Source organism: Bicyclus anynana, chromosome 21 (genome assembly GCF_947172395.1).
Source record: "Bicyclus anynana chromosome 21, ilBicAnyn1.1, whole genome shotgun sequence".
NCBI lineage: Eukaryota > Metazoa > Arthropoda > Insecta > Lepidoptera > Nymphalidae > Bicyclus > Bicyclus anynana.
This window is the reverse complement of record NC_069103.1, coordinates 14,193,965-14,215,415: the sequence shown is the minus strand read 5'-3', so window position 1 is coordinate 14,215,415 and position 21,451 is coordinate 14,193,965. Positions and strand designations below refer to the sequence as shown.

General features: G+C 41.1%; 1 protein-coding gene across 1 annotated transcript in view; it reads right to left on the bottom strand.

Annotated features, from left to right (window-relative positions):
* The window catches only part of LOC112050540 (atlastin), a 31,640-nt gene extending 10,304 nt beyond the window's left edge, over positions 1–21,336 (bottom strand). Inside the window, 11 exon segments of the mRNA XM_052888163.1 lie at positions 511–577; positions 1,765–1,979; positions 2,752–2,973; positions 3,246–3,430; positions 3,777–3,915; positions 4,069–4,218; positions 4,858–5,013; positions 6,346–6,495; positions 7,191–7,414; positions 21,233–21,296; positions 21,298–21,336. Of these exon segments, the coding sequence (XP_052744123.1) occupies positions 511–577; positions 1,765–1,979; positions 2,752–2,973; positions 3,246–3,430; positions 3,777–3,915; positions 4,069–4,218; positions 4,858–5,013; positions 6,346–6,495; positions 7,191–7,414; positions 21,233–21,296; positions 21,298–21,336 (1,611 nt within the window).
* Positions 21,337–21,451: the final 115 nt, after the last annotated feature.

The window sequence follows — 21,451 nt, the reverse complement described above, 5'->3', positions numbered from 1 at the left end:
CACGCTGGCCCAATGCGGATTGGCAGACTTCACACACGCAGAGAATTAAGATATTCTCTGGTATGCAGGTTTCCTCACGATGTTTTCCTTCACCGTTTGAGACACGTGATATTTAATTTCTTAAAATGCACACAACTGAAAAGTTGGAGATGCAGGCCCCGGACCGGATTCTAACCCACACCCTCCGAAATCGGAGGCAGAGGTCATATCCACTAGGTTATCACGGCTCTTTGTCAGCTATTCATACTATAATATTATATAAATACAAGTCAAGGGCAATTTTGATCAAAATTAAATACTTGTGATGAATATTATGCTTATTTGGATAAAGATTAATACCTTGGTCATAAAACGACGTTAGCAAAATTGTACCTATTATTTAAGAAAGACACAGTTTAACAAAGACTACGTAAAAATACCTAATCAAATAGTTCGATTCTTATCACAAAAGGGTAATTTATGTAGAACAGAATTAGTCAGTTTTACAACATTTTCAACAAAACAACTTACATTATCCCACAGCCAGCTCGCCGACTCGTCTATAGTGACGCCCAGCTCTCTCATCTCGCCGCTGTATCTGTTGATTTTCGAATTATATTCAACTTATAATATCATACATACATTTTGAATTAATATTCATAGATTATTGGAATAGCGAATCTTGTTGCAGTAAATATTTAATTTTTGAAAAATTATTTTCGTTAATTTCTACTTATTGCTATCACTTCCTTTTGTTGTTGTGTAAACTAAACGAGCGCGACGGCGAGCAGCACTCACCTGATGTACGCCCACAGCGCCAGCGTGAGCAGCGCCACGCCCATGGTGAGGTTGCAGAGGTTGGCGAGCGGGTACAGCCCCACGAGCCCGAGGATGCCGCTCAGCACGTAGAACACGAGCGCGACGGCGAGCAGCACTCACCTGATGTACACCCACAGCGCCAGCGTGAGCAGCGCCACGCCCATGGTGAGGTTGCAGAGGTTGGCGAGCGGGTACAGCCCCACGAGCCCGAGGATGCCGCTCAGCACGTAGAACACGAGCGCGACGGCGAGCAGCACTCACCTGATGTACGCCCACAGCGCCAGCGTGAGCAGCGCCACGCTCATGGTGAGGTTGCAGAGGTTGGCGAGCGGGTACAGCCCCACGAGCCCGAGGATGCCGCTCAGCACGTAGAACACGAGCGCGACGGCGAGCAGCACTCACCTGATGTACACCCACAGCGCCAGCGTGAGCAGCGCCACGCCCATGGTGAGGTTGCAGAGGTTGGCGAGCGGGTACAGCCCCACGAGCCCGAGGATGCCGCTCAGCACGTAGAACACGAGCGCGACGGCGAGCAGCACTCACCTGATGTACGCCCACAGCGCCAGCGTGAGCAGCGCCACGCTCATGGTGAGGTTGCAGAGGTTGGCGAGCGGGTACAGCCCCACGAGCCCGAGGATGCCGCTCAGCACGTAGAACACGAGCGCGACGGCGAGCAGCACTCACCTGATGTACGCCCACAGCGCCAGCGTGAGCAGCGCCACGCCCATGGTGAGGTTGCAGAGGTTGGCGAGCGGGTACAGCCCCACGAGCCCGAGGATGCCGCTCAGCACGTAGAACACGAGCGCGACGGCGAGCAGCACTCACCTGATGTACGCCCACAGCGCCAGCGTGAGCAGCGCCACGCTCATGGTGAGGTTGCAGAGGTTGGCGAGCGGGTACAGCCCCACGAGCCCGAGGATGCCGCTCAGCACGTAGAACACGAGCGCGACGGCGAGCAGCACTCACCTGATGTACGCCCACAGCGCCAGCGTGAGCAGCGCCACGCCCATGGTGAGGTTGCAGAGGTTGGCGAGCGGGTACAGCCCCACGAGCCCGAGGATGCCGCTCAGCACGTAGAACACGAGCGCCACGGCGAACAGCACGGACGGCGTGCGCGCCGCCTTGAATATGTTCTTGCTCTCGTTGTGCGCGCGGAACTGCTGGAACTGCTCCTCCAGGTCCTGCGGGCACAGCGAGCATAGTCTTACATTTACTGTATACAAGGACAACATGAAGAATCTGAATACCTTTGTACTAGTAGTTAACTGGGTCATATCTCCAAGGTCGAATGGAGCGCCTATGACAGTCGCGCCACACGACATGACACTAGTCACATCACCAGCAGCTGCAGGTAGGGCCGCGCCCCCCACAGCTCTCCCCCACCAGCGACACCACACAGCAGCAGTACCTTCACGAGCTGCTCGCAGTAGGCGCGGCTGAACTCGTCGCCGCCCATCTTGCGCTTGGCGTGGAAGGCGTGCAGCGCCTTGTCGCGCACGTGCTCCGCCTCCAGCAGCTGCGCCTGCAGGTAGGGCCGCGCCCCCCACAGCTCTCCCCCACCAGCGACACCACACAGCAGCAGTACCTGCACGAGCTGCTCGCAGTAGGCGCGACTGAACTCGTCGCCGCCCATCTTGCGCTTGGCGTGGAAGGCGTGCAGCGCCTTGTCGCGCACGCGCGCGTGCTCCGCCTCCAGCAGCTGCGCCTGCAGGTAGGGCCGCGCCCCCCCACAGCTCTCCTCCACCAGCGACCCCACACAGCAGCAGTACCTGCACGAGCTGCTCGCAGTAGGCGCGACTGAACTCGTCGCCGCCCATCTTGCGCTTGGCGTGGAAGGCGTGCAGCGCCTTGTCGCGCACGCGCGCGTGCTCCGCCTCCAGCAGCTGCGCCTGCAGGTAGGGCCGCGCCCCCCCACAGCTCTCCTCCACCAGCGACCCCACACAGCAGCAGTACCTGCACGAGCTGCTCGCAGTAGGCGCGACTGAACTCGTCGCCGCCCATCTTGCGCTTGGCGTGGAAGGCGTGCAGCGCCTTGTCGCGCACGCGCGCGTGCTCCGCCTCCAGCAGCTGCGCCTGCAGGTAGGGCCGCGCCCCCCCACAGATCTCCTCCATCAGCGACGTGTACACCTCGCGCGCCTCCGCCACCGCCGTCAGGTTGTTGGCCTCGGCTGTTGCCTGCGACACAGTTTGCACTTTACACAAGAACTTCGCTACAGCAATTCCTTTACCCAGGGTTCCTGCAACCAGTTATTTTGAGTCACCTCCATAACATCTAAATAATTTATTTGAAGTAGAATAACTTTAAAAGTGTCATTAAAATCTATATAATCATATGTCAATTCATTATCTACTCTTCTTCACACACTGCAGTCATCTCTTCTTCCTTCTGCTCGCCTCTTTTGTCCTTCTACTGAAGTCACTTTACGGTATAAATATACATCACTTACCACCAACATACTTTTCGGTTCCGGCAGTTCGTTCCCGCGGTAAATGTTCATGTAACTCTTGAAGTAGTGCAGCAGTTCCTTGGCGCGCACTCGCTGTCCGTTGATCTGCTTCGGCACGAGGTTGCCGGGCGCCAGGAGCATCGGCACCAACTGTTGCAGAGAGCGCTTAAACTCCGGCTCTATATCTGCAAAGATGACTAGTGCGTCAGAATTTGTTTTTCGTTTTGTTGATTTGAAGACAGCGTTTGATTAACTATACCACTTCATTAAATATCAAAAGTATACAGGGTGTTGGGGAGTAAGCAAAATCAATAGCTCCGTTGAGCTATTGATTTTGCTTGGAATGTCAGAAGTTCCTCTGTTAGGTCCATAATTTTTGTTACTTTATATCAATGATGACTTTTCTTAGTGAATCGCACCTTACGTAAAACATAAATTCTATCGCAAACTACGAATAAAACACGGTTAGTAAATAATAAATTCCATAACATAAAATCAAATTAGAATGCACAATTTGAAGTGTTCTCTCACCTTGAAGTCGTCCGTCGAAGTCAGGGCTAGTGGCGACCTTCAACCCAGGGTGTGGCATGAGGAAGCATGCTATCTCTGCGAAGCATGATGTGATGTGTTTGCGAAGCGACTGTAGCTCTGGATGTTGTTTATCTGATACCTATGAGACAAATGAGTATTCAATTATTTTAATGGAATCATCTATTAACCTAGTTTTACCGAAACCCTAATTTAATGAAATTAAGGTTACGGTTACGGTTTAATTCATACACAAATGATAGTGTCAGTGACAAAAAGAAATTATTAATTTTACTTTTAGTCTCCTCTGTAAGATGGTCTGTCCGCCTTGCACGCCATAGGGCGCCTCGTAGGGGAAGCTCCAGTCTCGTACAACAAACTGTAGCCTCTGGAAAGGCGTTCGACCGCCATCCTCAAGCGCCAAACGCCCGTACTCTGTAAATAACTGTTAGACATACGTCATGTTAAATATTACATGAAAGTGTTTGATTTAAAATGCAAACTTTAACAGCAAACCCACTTATTATTAAGGCATAAATTAAGGATAACACAAAGTAGGGGTGTGCAAGGTAGTGTGTTAGGTCCACTACTGTACCTTATTTACAAGAATGATTTACTGTAACATTATACTCCAGTCAGACAAATAAAATGAGTAAATTATACTGATGTTAGGTATCTTTACATTTATAATATATTTATTTTACAACGTGCAAATGGGCTAATACTATTCAATTTAAGGCGTTCATTTGCTCATAACATAAATATTTATGAGAATGTGCACGTTTAGTCATTAATTTTATGTAAATTTATGTTATATAATAAAATAATTAGTAAATTTACTATTTATTCATATTATGCGTCAAATAAAAAAATCTTGATTACATAAACTAGACTAGAATTGATTATAAATAAGAATACGAGTAGAGTAATTTTTATGACTGGAACTACTATAGTGATACCGGGGGCGTCGGCTAGTATCAAATGAAGTTTGACTGACGAAGTACCTGTAAATGTGGCAGGTCATTCAGTACATCAGGATAAACAAACAGCTTAGTGCATAAATTGTAATTGATTGTGTGGGTACCTGTAGATGTTGCAGGTCATCCTCCTGGATGTTCTGCGACAGGTTGTAGATCTGCACGGACGACAGCATGGTGGACAGCGCGAACACGGTGGCGCAGTCGCGCACCGTGGACTCGCTGTCGAACGCGCCTTGCGTGTCCAGCAGGATTATTGCTACCTGGTACAGAACGGACATTTGCTTTTTAATATCAAATAAATCAACTCTGCCGTTGCCGCTGGATGCTGGCGGATGAGATCGTTGTGCTTGGAGGTAAATTCAAGAGGCCTATGTCCACCAGTGGATGTCTATCGGCTGATAAGGTAAGGTAAGATCAACTCACTTCGTTCGTTTTATAAAATGTACGAGTTTTACCTAATATGCAACAGTTACAAAATGTATTGTTGAATGTTTAGTTAAATCGTTTGTTACAGCTGAAGTTACTTGCCCCTTTTTAACAGACTTCTAAAAAGGAGGAGGTTCTACGTTCGGCTGTATGTATGTTTGTTTTTTTATGTATGTCCAGCGATATTTCCGTCAATTTTGGACTGATTTTGAATTTTATTTTCTAGTAGTAGAGTTTTGGCTCATCTGATGCAACAATTCAAAGCGAGTCAAACGAGAAGTTTTCGTGTTCCTGAAGGGATACTCCAGCAACGCGCTGACCAATCAAAAAATGTCCCGGCGTTAAAACTTCCAAATCTTTTGGATCGGATGAGGGGGACCAAATTCTGCATTGTACACTCGTACAACATTAGTCCAAATGACTAGAATTCGGACTAATGGTGTACGAGTATAACCAAGACACAATGTAATTATCCTGATTTCGATCCCAGGTAACATTGGAAAAACTTTTTTGTCTTATTTTTGTTTTACTCAATTGGTTTCTTCAACTATTTTAAAAAGTAAGTGTTTTATTAAACCTCGATGAAAAAAAATTATTTAAAATCAAAAATCTTCATTTAAAATTGCCGCTGACTTTAATTAAAAAATATTTCGTATGCGGGAATAATGTCACTGCTATGTCCAACGTTTTCGTGTATGTAGATTAGATTCTCCTTGGAGTATATATTCTTTGGCGACAGCACTACCAACTGCACCAGACAGGTTTTTTTTTTATTCTTTACAAGTTAGTCCTTGACTACAATCTCACCTGATGGTAAGTGTTGATGCAGTCCAAGATGGAAGCGGGCTAACTTGTTAGGAGGAGGATGAAAATCCACACCTCTTTCGGTTTCTACACGGCGTCGTACCGGAACGCTGAATCGCTTGGCGGTATGTCTTTGCCGGCAGAGTGGTAACTAGCCACGGCCGAAGCCTCCCAGCAGCCAGACCTGGACCAATTAAGAAAACCTCAATCTGCCCAGCCGGGGATCGAACCCACGACCACCGTTTTGTAAATCCACCGCGCATACCACTGGGCCAGGGAGGCCGACAGGCAAGACAGGTTGTCAATAGTTCATCGAATAATGAAAAATTGAAACAGTAAGGATGTTGAAAGCAATGGAGCACCTTCTCCCCGTCCTCGAGCGTGGCCTTGAAGATCTCCGACCACATGAGGATGCCGGTGGTGTCGCGCTCGGAGCCGCCGCGCCAGCTGAAGCCCACCAGCGGGTCCTCCTCGCTGCCCAGCCACTCGCCGCCGCCGCCGCCCGCGCCATACTGCCGACATTCACTTGTTATTAGCTATTTTTTGATACATAATAAATACCAACAAGACCAATAATTCCATGTCCATCCAGTTTCATGTTGTTCTAAAACATGTGTTTTAGAACAACATGAAACGTGCATTTAACTGTTGTGTTTGACCTAGAATAATGTAATTTTTATATTATTTTTTATGAAAGTTTTATGTAATGAAAAAAATAAATACCTTAAGTAAATGCATATATCGTGATTTCTTGGTTTTCATTTATCAGTATGCTGACAAATGCAACATTGCACCATAAAATGAAAATGTTATAAAGGCTGAAACATTACTTTAGCTATACTATAGCTTGGCAAATTCGTTCGTAGAACTCCCGATGGTTTACGCGTGCCGGGAGGATATAGCGATGCCCCGCGCGCACGTCTTCACAACCGCGCAGTCCTTCCCTCTGCTCCGCCCGCACGACTACACACCCGCTCAGTCCTCTCCCCCCCCCCCCCCCCCGCCCCCCCATCGCCCGCATATCATGGGAGTGTCATCAACGAACTTGCCAAGCTATAATATATAAAGCACACGAATTTGTTTGCTAATTTGCGCGCTAACTTCTGGATTCATCCTTGATGTACTACTGCAACAGTAACTCTTTGATCATCCTCATCCACAAAGAATAACTCTAGAGTTCTAAAGAGAAGACAAGTATCTAACTAACCTTGTTTTGCATGTATCGCAGGAAGAAGTCGAGCAGAAACGACTTGCCCTTCCTGAAGGCGCCGGCCACGGATATGACGACGGCGGACCTGTCCTTGACATCTTCCTGCAGCAGCAACTCCTCGAGAGCATCTTCATCCAGCAGGAAGGAGTGGTCGGGGCCCGTGTTGACGATCTGCACGCCGTGGGGGCCCGCGCGCGGCGCCGGCGCCGGCTTCTCTGTTACTGGGGAACGGAATTGTTTCATTATTAACTAGCGGACGCCCGCAACTTCGTCCGCGTGCAATTTAGATTTTCACTAATCCCTCGGGAACCATGGATTTTTTTCGGGATAAAAAGTAGCCTATAGTAGTAGTAGTACTATAGTAGTAGTAGTTAATCCAGGCTATAATATATCTCAATATCAAATTTCAGCTAACTCGGTTCAGTAATCGAGGCGTGAAAGAGTAACAAACATTCATATCATCAAAATCATCAGTTTTCGCAGATCTCGGGAAACCATGGATTTTTTTGGGATAAAAAGTAAAATCCAGAGTAAAATCCATTTCCGTTCCAAATTTCAGCCAAATCTCTTCAGTAGTAACGGCGTTATAGAGTAACAAACATCCAAACATCCATACAAACTTTCGCATTTATAATATTAGTAGGATGTGAAAACTTTTTTAGTTGGCACTTTTGGGATGGAGAAAAAGTAGTAAACTCTCAGATACGTCCAAACGTCACCTTGATGGCTCCACGGAACATCAGCGCGGTGTCCTCACGGACACATCAATATGCCGAGTGGAGACCCTTTTAGGATCACATTATGCTAGTTGCAATGTATTTTAATTACTGTTTTTTTTCTCTCTTTCCTTTGTATGATGTGTATTCTGAATAAACTTTTCTTTCTTTTCAGATACATATATATACCGTATGTAGTATGTGTGAGCGTCTCTTAATGCGTATTATATAAGCCTCTATAGCTGTGCATGCGGCCAATTCTCAAATCCACCTGAAGGTCGGATCGAATTCAACCCCAGTTGTAACTTGTGGCATGACATAAAGACCTGCGCTATAGAATTCATTGAAATAACGTAAATTACTTTTAACACCTAGTCGTCTAGTATTTCATCTGACGGCGATAAGTCAATGAGACTTTTAAAATAATACCATAATCAGGCATAAGGCTGAAATAATACTATTACTAAATATATAATAATAACTAACAAACGCCCCGCGTACTTCCCGTTTACCGTTGGAATAAAATATTGCCTACGATACTCACAAATAACGTTTACTATTTGTACAAGAATTTTCAAAATCGAATCGAGAGAAAGATCCATAGAAATCCGCTGTAAAAATGGAGTAAATTCTCCCATTTGCCCACTCTTATTGACTGTAGATGACTGTAGACTGTGATGAAATGTATATAACCTGTCCAGGAATATGAAGAAAAATTGTACCAAGTTTCGTTAAAATCCGTCGAGTAGTCTTTGTTTCTATAACGAACATACATACAGAGACAGACAAAAACTTTACTGATTGCACTAATCATCCGCTGATAGTTATTTTGGAAATATATTACAGAATAGACCTCTACAGATTTAATATAAGTATAGATAGATTTAGATTTACTAAAGTAACTGCACCTGACTCAAAAGAGACCCTTCTACAATGTTACTTGTTACCGAGAATGACATACGAGACCTGCACACAGAGCACATTATTTACACTTCTAAAACACACCCTATTATAAAAGGTATAAGATACATTATTGTGTATCAAACGAAATTAAAATACGGAAGTTTCGATTTCATTAGGCAGAAGCGTGTGAAGACGAACACAAAGGATTGAGTAACTCAGCTCTGATGTTGGTTAATATCGCTGCAAGCACGAATACAGATGTGAAAGACTTTGGTAAGATCTCTGTCCATTCTAGATCAAAATGTATACTAATATTACAAAGCTAAAGCGTCTGTTTTGCTTGAACGCGCTAATCTCAGGTCCGATTTGAAAAATTCTTTCAGTGTTAGATAGCCCATTTATTGAGGAAGGCTATAGGCTATATATTATCACGCTAAGACCAATAGGAGCGGAGCACCAATGAAGAATGTTTCAAAATCGGGGGATTTTTTTCCTTTTGAGAGCTTACGCTGCGAGTGCTGCGTAAACGGTTAAAGTTTCGCAAACATCATGTATGATAGAATTGTTTCCCTTTAAAAGTTCTAAAAAAAAGTTCGCGAGAGTTTGTCAAAAACTGAAATCCACGCGGACGAAGTCGCGGCCGTCAGCTAGTAACTTATAAAGTATGTTTGCTACTTTTCGTCATTCTCCATTATTAGACGTTTTAACGGCCTAAAGCGGCGGCGTCAAGGCCGGGATTCCGTCTTTGGAGGCGAGGGTTTTTTTTTTTTTTTTTTTTTTTAATTCTTTACAAGTTAGCCCTTGACTGCAATCTCACCTGATGGTAAGTGATGATGCAATCTAAGATGAAAGCGGGCTAACTTGTTAGGAGGAGGATGAAAATCCACACTCCTTTCGGTTTCTACACGACATCGTACCGGAACGCTAAATCGCTTGGCGGTACGTCTTTGTCGGTAGGGTGGTAACTAGCCACGGCCGAAGCCTTCCACCAGCCAGACCTGGACCAATTAAGAAAACCTCAATCGGCCCAGCCGGGGATCGAACCCAGGACCTCCGTCTTGCAAATCCATCGCGCATACTACTGCGCCACGGAGGTCGTCAAAAAGTATATGGAACTTAGTGTGTAGGGGCCTTTATACTTCGTTGGTTAACCACGGTTAGGATCGTATCCGTAAGGTGCGAAGTAGCGGGTAGAGCTAGTAATGTGAGTACAGTGCATTAGGAACAGCTTAAGGAGGTTAACCGTTGGCCGGTACAACTTGTTTGTGATTGTCATTGTTAACGCTAGCCCACCGCCACACGCCGTGCTGAGCTATAGCTATACAATAGCAAGCATAGAACATAGATAAAGCGCTTTTGGATCATTCATATTATTCCGCACTATCCCACGTGGATTCACCCTCGTATTGTCCGATCGCACAGGAATAAATAAATAAATAATAAAAAATAAAAAAATAAAAAAAAATAAAAGTTCAGTAGTAGCGGCGTTAAAGAGTAACAAACATCCAAACACTCAAACATTTATACAAACTTTCGCGTTTATAATATTAGTAGGATTATAAAGAGCTTAAGTGAGTCTGTGTGTTTCTTTGTGAAGTTGTAGGGATAATTTCTATAGGATCATCATGGGCTATGCTTTCCCACTTAAACTAGTCTGCTGGGCGTCTGCTAGTATTACAAAAGAAGATAAATCAATCAATCACAGAACAATAATCACAGTAAAGAGGCTCAACTCAACATCGACAGGTCCCGAGTTCGATCCTCGCCCGCTAGTATACATAGTTATTATTATTAGTTTTTTTTATCGCTACGCTATCGCACGCACATAGCTTCGCTCCACACTGCATCGCGGCTCCACCACATCAAACATGGCAGTACTTTCGCGCGATAATATGATGCACATTCCAGCTGCGATACACACGAGAATAAATAGAAACTGACCCGGAGCGGGCGCCTCCTATCTACGTGATTTACATACAGTTCTCATCTTTAATGACACAAATCATGGTTATTAAGAACCTCCGAAGGTTTTGAATCTAGTGGAGGAAATCATTCACTTGTTTTACTGGGACCGTTTATTTTCTAAAATATATTATGTCATCAGCATCATCATTGACAACCCATATTTCAGCTTAATGGCGAGCGAGAAGACTCTCGCTAACCACTCTCATTCTGAGAGGAGACCCTCTCAGAATGAGAGTGGTTAGGTCTTAGTCCATCACGCTGACCCAATGTGGAATGGCAGACTTCACAAACGTAGAGAAAAGAAAATTCTCAGTAGGTTGCCTCACGATGTTTTCCTTCACCGTTTGAGACACGTGAATATTTATTTTCTTAAAATGCACCTAAATGCAAAATTGGAGGTGCAAGCTCCGGACGAGATTCAAACCTACGCCCTTCGAATCGAAGGCAGAGGTTCACATCCACTGGGCTATCACGTCTCACATATTATGAGGTAGTATTAATTATTATGTCCCCCAATCTTCCCCTATAGCCAAGTGGCACGTCGATTCTTTTTCTACGATCGCAAACGCTTCGAAATCTAGATAAATGTATGGGAATAACATTTTTGCTATAGACAGGTCACGTGATGAACATCTGTCATTCCCATACATTTTTCTACGGCTACAGGGGCTGGAGTAGCGTGGTGTGTCTAAGGTTCATATCCCCTCGTTTAAGGTAAGATAACCCCCCACTAGGTGGGCCGACGACATTAACAGGGTTAAAGGGAGCCACGGGATGCTAGCAGTTCGAGACTGGTGTTTGGAAGTACAAGAGGCCTATATCCAGCAGTGGACGTCCATCGGCTGATAATGATGACGATACACGTCAACGGACGAAGTCCCAGGCGTTTGTCTGTTTATACAAAGATAGACAGATCCGCTATCCTATTTAATATACCTTATATCTATTAAAATAAACATCAATTCAACTGAGAAATGTTATCGACCTACTTAAAGAGGGGTTGTCACTTGTCAGTAGACACTGGATGAGATTTAATTTTGTTACATAGAATTTCAATTTCGGATATGTCACGTCAAAGTTAGTGGATTAGCCTGCAGCTGGCCTATTCACTAATTTGGTCTTTATTATCAACCTATTAAAATAAACATCAAATTAATTGACAAAATGCCAACTACATGCGGTATGATATCCACCAGTAAGCACCGGATGACATTTGTTACATAGATTCTCAATTTCGTATATGTCAACTAATATACGTCAAAGTTACTGGATAAGCCTGCAGATGAGAACTTGTCACTGACAAATAAGCAAAAACAAATACATTCCCATCGAGGCCCGCAAATAGCCGAAGGTTGGGATCGCCAGAGACGCGATAGCAATGCAATGTTTATATTGGAGCGTGCCTATCTCACAGGCAATTATACATGCATTCCATTATTATTATATAATGCTTTAGATGCGTTTAGTCATGGAATAGCAGGCGATATTATGCGGAATTTTATAAAACAATAATCTTGCCAAAAATCAAACCTTGACCCTTCCTTGACCGTATAGGCTTGACCAATTTTAACGTTCGACAACGTTCAGTATGACATTTTTAAGAAGAAGCATACTAAATCTGAATTATATTTACCGGATCTCTAATTCAGAACGATTCGTTTAGAGATTTATTTATTTATTTATTTATATTTATTTATATATAAAGCACGCCAACAATACACATATTAAACGTTAAAACATAAGATAACACATATTAAAGAGTTCTGATATGCATATAAACAATAGGCGCACATAACATTTATATAATTATATGTCAACACTTAACTAATTATATATAATTAACAAAAGGAATATGAAACAATTTCATAGTACGGAAGCGTGGATATCTACGCGGGACTGTTAGGGATACCCTTTCAAGTATGTTACCACACTTGATTTTGTTATTTAAAATCTTGTGGAGAAAGCATAAGTCCATCATATCGCGTCTTCTTCGTAGCGGTAACATTTCAAACTCCGCTAGTCGCTGGTGGTAGGGCATCCTATGCGAAATACCGGTCGATATAAAGGCAAGATGCCTAGTAAACGATCGTTGTATATTTTCAACGCGTTGGGAATGTGTACTGTAGATTGGATTCCAAATAACACTAGCAAACTCAAGACAACATCTCACCAAGGCATTATATAAAATAATTTTGGTCTTACAAGAGAACCCCTTTGTGTTGCGTTTTAAAAATCCCAAAAGCTGAGCACCTTTTTGAACAATATTATTTATGATTGGTTTAAACGTTAATTTACTAAGAGATGAGATGAGATGAGATGTTTTCCGAAGAGATGCCACGAAACGTCTGAAGACTAAGTTGATTTCTGATTAACAAAAAAACGACGAAGAAACTAAAAAACACGCTTATCATGACAATCAGGGTCTGGACCTTTGGTGCATTCTCCCTCCCGAAGAAACCATGGTTCAAACTACATAGTTACGACGACCAAACCTATTCGTACCTATTGCAGGTGCCTGGCGTAAAAAGATTCCAGCATTTATAAAACAACTGACTACATCAGGCGCCTTAGACCATAAAATACACAAGCAATATCAACTTAGAAGCAGATGGAAAACAATTTTCGTTAAAAGTAGAGCAAAGCAAAAAAGTTTCATTAGAAGTACAGAGAGATAGTGACAAACATACATAGCACGACAACTTCAAACACGATCTCCATTGAGATGAAGACTTACTCCTGCTATTACATGACACTTGCAAACTCAGCTTCCCGACCACCTCATCGCCTAAAACCAAAATACAAGTACAAAATATACATTTTTTCCTCACCCTTTTATAATGGTACTCAGAAATTACTATTAATGTATTAGGTACTAGCGGACGCCCGCGAGTTCGTCCGCGTAGAATTTAGTTTTTCACAAATCCCTCGGGAACCATGGATTTTTCCGGGATAAAAAGTAGCCTATGTGTTAACCCAGGCTATAATATATCTTATTAACAAATTTCAGCTAATTCGGTTCAGTAGTTGAGGCGTAAAAAAGTAACAAACATTCATATCATCAAAATCATTAGTTTTCGCAAATCTCGGGAAACCATGGTTTTTTTTTTCGGAATAAAAAGGAGCCTATTTGTTAATCCAGAGTAAAATCTATTTCCATTTCAGTTAAATTGCTTCAGTAGTAGCGGCGTTATAGAGTAACAAACATCCAAACATACATCCAAACATCCATACAAACTTTCGCGTTTATAATATTAGTAGGATTGAAGACTTTTATGACCGATTAATTTATATCCTTGATATGCAGTATCAGTTTGAGAACAATTACTTTTGATGGGGACATCTCGAAATCGATCCAATATGAACGAACGATACGAACTGAATAAAAAAAATCTCCTTTTATATAAAAGTAGTTTACAAACTAGTTGAAATATTTTTCAATTAAACAAAAATAACAATTCTCGATTCAAACTATAACTTCTAAATCTCACAGTTATTCATACCAAACGCAAACATTTCAAATTCCTCTAATCTAAGTAATAAGGAGGTTAAGCCAATAGAAGCCTTACATTATGAAAAACTGACGTTAGCAAAAGCTACTCAGTTACGCATTGATTTGCTATTTTAACATCTATCCTCCTGTAAATACGAATCAATTTCGTTTACAAGACAAACGCTTGGATTGCAAGCAAATAGCAATTGTATATCAATCATGGCCCATTATGCATTTGAAACTAAATTGTAACATAAACAACAGAGTGTATTGAATTTTGACATTTACGACTTACACAATAAGATATACATTTGTATGAATGGATTTCGCAAGCTAGGCGCACATTTATTCTCGCGAACGATATCAAAAGCTTTTAAATAGAATAGATTCGCCAAGGTCGTAGGAATCGTTGCGAGGTTTTATGTAATATGCGTAACCGTTTCGAAAACAAACTACTGCTTCAGTAACCGACATTCTTTTTTTTTAATTTTTATTGTAGAGCTCTTTTAGAGTCCGCAATAGCGTCACCAGGGATTAGGCGCACGCGCAGAAGCTCTGCTGAGTTGACTTAACGACTAGAATAACGAAGAGACCCTCGACATGCCTGTCGCACTACTAGATATTTTGTGAAGAGAAAAAGACTGTTCGCTCACCCAATATATCGCTCTCTCTTCCGTCGCATTGCAATGAAAGAGAGAGCGATAAATTGGATTTTGTCTTCACTTCACGAGGTATGTTTTTGACGCTAGGTCTAAAAGGGCGTCTCCTATGAGATTTATCGACCCCCTCGGTTTAGAAGAACTTGGGGAATCGTCAATCAAGAACTAAAGCACTATACAACCAGGGAAGTTACCTCGATACCTTTACTTCTTTAAAATATTAGTATAAACTAATTCAAATTTCATTTATTTCAAGTAGGCACTTTTGAGTCAAGTTTGACTATTTGAAAAGTCTCTACCACCGGTTCGGAAGGCAGGTTCTGCTGAGAAGAGCCTGCAAGGAACTCAACAGTATGTAATACAGCGCAAAAACTGTAGGTATTGCCATTGTTACGTACTGTTTTTGCACTATATTCTGTCCATAGCGCGAGAAATCCGACCGTGACATACGTGACTACTTAATTGTCACTTTCATATATTTCGGTCAGTCGACATTTGGGTCAAATCGAAAACGCGCACCGGCTTCCAAAACACCTGTCGGCTTCCTATTCTGACTCTCCACACATCATCACAGCCTGGCTTCCTTCCAGCCCGGGTTATTGACACCGACACATATGTTTGGGTGACGGCCAGCGCTCTGCAACGTACCTATGCGTGTTTTTCTATATTGACTATACTCGTATCAATTTGTTAGAACGTCTAGAAATTATCTATGAATAGTTCCCAGCTAGGTGGAATGCATTCAATACATTATACGTGAAATACGATGGTATTGAAGGTGATTTATTTTGACGTACTACACTCGAGGCGATTTTGTCTACTATTTGTATGCAGTTTTAGTATTATTTGTATTTTGATTGTGTATTTGCCGTGGGCTTATAGGACTTTAGCAACGTCAAAGGGGTTGAGTGCAAGCGCAGCAGCATCGAATGGTGATACCCGAAGGCAGATGCATAAAAAGAGATGGGTGTAACAACTCTCAAATGGCGTCTACGGTTCTACTCGAATCTTGGCTTAGAGGGCCGATAATTTTTTGGTCTGAACGTGGTGTTAGAAATCGGCGAAGACGCTGTTTTGCTTGTGAGAGTACGGTAAACGGTCGTTGAGGTTTTGTTGGCCTAAGCTCCATTCCTATAAGCCTAACCACTCTGTATTAGGCCTAGAACATAATCTGATAACAATATGCTAACATTTTTATACTCAGTTATATTGGGATTATCTTTAAACGCCATAGAAGTTAATGTTCGTTGATGCTGCGAAAAAAAGTTGGACCTCGTCCAAGTGGCGCCAAAGATTTCCTTCCTGCATTGTTCTCATAACGAGAGATATTCAATTTTTTTGGTAACGCAATAATATCGATAGGTTTATCTTAAGCAGCACCAATATAGATAATAGTAATCCAGAGATAAAACAGTAGGTTACTATGTGAGTTAATCCGGTTCTGGGCATTATGGATAATGCCAAAATAACGACCTTGGCACCAAAAAGTAGATTAAGGTTAAATTTACATTTGACCACATTTTAAAGGTTGAATTAAATAGGTGTAGTGAGGTCTAACTAAATATTGTCATAAAACCGATTTTTTGTAATGACTTTCAGTACCAGAAACCTCCTCTCATAAAGCTAAGTGAAAAAACAAAAACTATTAAATCTGTCTAATGTATAAAAATCTTGTATCACGGGTTTTTGTGGTGGCTCTCTTCTGATACAGCTCGACCGATTTTAATGAGTTTTTGTACATAACATAGTAGGTATGAGAAAAGATCGTTAATTATTTTTTACCCAACACCCCCATTTTATGGTCGAAAATATGAAAGAATGTTCAGATAGCGAAAATTATATTACTAGCGGACCCGGTCAAGCTTTGCTTTGACTTAAGTGCACTTCTTCCCTACCCCTACCCTACCCTAACCCAATCCTAAAAAAAAAACTGAAAAGAAATTCCAATTTGATTCAGTAGTTTTAGAGTTTATTTGCTACATCCAAAAATACAAATATTTCCTCCATATACTATTAAGAGTCTTTAATATTTAAACCACTTGGGTTTAGGAGCACTTTGGTATAAAAATATCTACAGGGACCCAACAAGTGTACCTACTTTAGCCAGTGTAGTTTAATTAAGTAATATTAATTTTTAAACATAGAGCAACGCAGTATTTTTTCCCCTTCTAAATATCAGCGTGTAATGCCAGCTACACACGGTCAAATAATGCTCAAAACTGCAGCGAGCTTAATGATTTTGACGAGTTACGAGTATCTGGCGCAGTTGGTAGTGATTTGGTTCTCAAAAGAGAAGTCCTGTGTTCGACTTTCGACTTAGATCAGTTTAGGTTTTAACTGTATACTGTAAGTAATCTTTATTTGTACTCCACAATTAGAGAAGCAGAAACATAACAAGAAGTAGAATACAAAATAATATGTATTTCATAAATCGGCTCAGGTCTGGTTTGGTGGTAGGCATAGGCCGTAGCTAACCGGCAATAGAATTTCTTTAAAAAAAGGCAGTGAAATATATCGAAATCCATAACGATATTACGCATCTCTACATTGCTATGCGCTGCAGACTTGGATATACTTGACCGTGTGTGGCAGGCGTAATGTTTTGCGGACGTGCGGTCAATAAAAACCTGTCCCGAAGGTCTAAGTAAAGCGAGATAAAGAAACAAAAAATGACCGCAAGATATCGGTGTACCTAACATATGTATCGAATTCGTTTGTCATACTATATGTATGGTGGTTATGTGCGATTGACTTTTGGTATTTTGACTTTGGCTTCACGCATACGCATTTTTTGACTGTACTCTATACTGACCTAAAAACTATTTAATGTATATGCAAAAACTGCTTTTTTACAAATCCCGCTAATTTTAATTAACCCTCATCATCCTGTAGTCAGTTCAGGACTCTGCTCGGAGTTCTCTACCACGCGATGGACCCGGCACCCGCACGGTGAATCCATGAAATGTCTAAGTCTCTTACACCCCTAATAAACATAACAAGAGTGTCTAATCACGAACGAAACCGCGAGCAAACGCCAAGCTTAATTTACAAGTTGTAGGTATATATATTGGAAAGGATATGTTAGAAAACTGGTAACGCGTGTTGTGTATCGCAATACGCAATAGACGGACGCGCGTCCGTTATGTGAGACGTCGACCTGAGAACACAACCTTTGCGGCAGCTTCACTGGCCAATAGACACGGCTACATGCAAATCATATCTAATACGTTTATTTTAAGTCATCATTAACATATATTCGGCTCACTGTTGAGCAAGAGTCTCCTCTCAGAATGAGAGGTTAGGCTGATACGCTAATAACGCTGGCGCAATGCGGATTGGCACCACATACAAATTTTCAATATTTTTCTTCACCATTTGAGTTACGCGATTTGATTTCTTAAAATGCACATATGAAAAGTTCGCGGTGCATGCCTTGGACCGGATTCGAACCTACACTCTCCGAATCGAAGGCAGAGGCTGTCACGGCTCTACACTGATTATTTCATGTAGGCTTAGTTAATGACAGTTTGTCAGGTGTATACCCCAGTTAATTAAGCAAAATAAAGAGGTCAACCTCCTGTATGAGATATAATAAGTTGTGAACTCCAAAGTCTCGTAAAATCTAGTGTGTTCATAAGTTATTCAAGGTTAAAGGTCACAAAAACCAGTTTTCTGTGATTATTCTGTGATTCTATAGCTTGATATTAACATTTTACAATAAACATTGAAAAGAATCAAACTGTAATGTCCAATGTGGTATGCAGTATGTGTGAAAAGCACTGACATAAGGCAACTATTTGGATTGTGGTAGCTTTCAGATACTCAATTGTCCTGAAAATCCTGGATATCCAAGGTTTTGTGAAAAACAGAATTACACGTGAACAGAGTTGCGGGCGTCCAAATCCAGAGCTGCTGGACATTTGATACATTAGGATAAAACTTTCCACAGAGATAAAATATTGTCAAACTACTTTTATCATGTTATTCCCACAGAACTCTATGTGGATTAAACAGCTTGATCAATTGATGTAGTTTTATTGTGTATATTAGTGGTTAAGTCCCCAAATTTATTTTAATTTTTTGTTAATTTTTTATGATGTGATATGGAACAATATATTTACAGCAAATTTTTTTATAGTTCTACCATCAATTGCTATTTTTAAAAGGCAAAATAACATTTGCTGGATAGTTATGTATTTCATAAAATTCAAAGATGTAGCCTAATGCCTACTATTTGAATCTGTTGAAAAGTATCACATGTAACACAGATGTGATAACAAATCTGATAGCACATAGATTTATCATACAGGTCACAATATCAGATTATCTTATATAATGTGAGTTTCTCATTTTATAGTAAGATATTCAGACAGTTACTCTACAACAGTATTGTTGGTTCAGGTTGGTTGGTTGGTCGGTTGGCTTCAGATCATGAGGTCCTGGGTTCGAACTGAGCTAATCTGTCATTCATCAATAATAACTACTATGAATTCTCTTGCGATTCTTTGCACATTTTTTTATAGTACACTAGCTGAAACTGCACTGTTTTACTGTTTATGGAAGAATATATTATAGCCTCGATAAAGGCTCTAAATCTAACACTGAAAGAATTTTTCAAATCAGTATTCAATAAATTTTTCAGACCAGAAGCATATTTTTATGCTGTTAGCAAAAAGTAAATGATGGAGATTTATGAAATGATTCTTCTGCACACTAAGACAGGAAAAAATAATATACTGAATTATAAATTACAAATTGTAACATTTTAAAAGAATGTCTGCTGTAACTCTTCTCAGCAGTCTACTTTCCGAACTTAGGTAGATTCATCACTCACCCACAGATTTAACTTTTCAAAAGTGCTTGTATAAAGCCTACTTGAAATAATTCTTTTAATTTCATTATCTCTAATTTAAGTTTATAGTCCAAAATTAAAACATTTTTAGATTTTGAATAAATCTTTTAGACATACAAATATAATGGTTGTATAGAACCTCTTTTTATAAAGTTTATCAAAAATATTTCCAATGGAAAGGCACAACAGTTGCATAACCAATATAGAAAATATTATAATATATTGTGAGGATTAGCAAGATTAGATCACTCAGACTATTATGGCAAATGTGAAAGTTTATGAAGATGTTTGACTGTATAGGTACTTGTTACAAATTGTATAACAGTTTTAAACAAGAAAAGCAGTCCCGGCCAAGCTTTTGCTTTACCTTATGTGCACTTCCCTACCCCTACCCTATGCTACCCTAACCCTACCCTACCCCTGAATTAATTTATTACAAAAATTATATTAGATAGATTTAGTTAATTTATATTTTATGTATGCCTATTTAATAGTACAGTTGTACCTTTTGTGTTTAATAAAACTGTTTTACTGAAGACTCATTACAAACATGTATGGCAGGACAAATTTTCTGTTTTGTAAAATTTGTGCATATAATGCCAACCCATAGTATAGCCATAGCATTATAGCCTTGTGCAACCCACTGAATATGTTGGTTGAATAAATATACATTCCTAAAAAGTCTCAGGTAAGAAAAATAATAAAACTTTAGAATACCAAATACATTCTCACATATTTGTTGTTATATAAACATATGGTAGTTAAGATTTATACATCAATCACTCAGCTGATCACCTATATTGGAAAAGTACATTTTAAAGTTTTATTTATTCATTGCTCATTGTTGACTTTGAACTCTCAGTCGCACATTACAAGCATTTGAAATCACTATAATGACTATGTATGATTGTTTAATTAAAATTCCACATAATTTACAACAACAAAAAAAAATACAAAGCCTTTGTCTATGCTCTATGTACGCTTACTGTTTATTAATTGTATTGAAATCAGTAACACATTGAAATCTTTTGTCAATCTTATCCTAGAGATTAGAGGAATATACAAAACTTTGTAAACAAATGTTGAATGTATGTTTTGGTGCATGTTGACAAGTGGATATGTATACGTTTCGCGATATGAAACTGCGCGTTATTAGATCTGCTCTCGTACGTATCGGGTAAAGTTACAACAAAAACGTTTACCAGTTACCTGTCTCGAGTGTCCTGTCGGAACCCCCCGTCATCCTCGCTCCCGAAGAGCCGAGGCCGCCTCTCAACGCTCCGCGTAGTGAGCACACTCTGTTCCTTGAGGGCCAGCACCGCGGTCCAGGCAGCAATAAAAAGAACCCATTTTTCAATGTCACAACAACACGAGGGTCCAGCGCGGGACGCGGCCGTCGCGTCACGAACAAACGGAGCACGCGTTCTTAACAATAATATTTCAACAATTATTACCTTCTCCCTCATGGAAATTTATATCCCGATGTTTATGTCCCTCGGTTTCAGCCATGACCAATTTTATTTATTTCGAGACCTGACTTGACTGAACATAGCGACATGCAATTTTTCCAACACGACGCAGGTTGACAACTTAACGTACATAAACGTGTCAACTGTCATTGTCAATGTCAAGTGTCAAATGAATTGCTTTCGATTGCTCGGAGGAACTGGAAC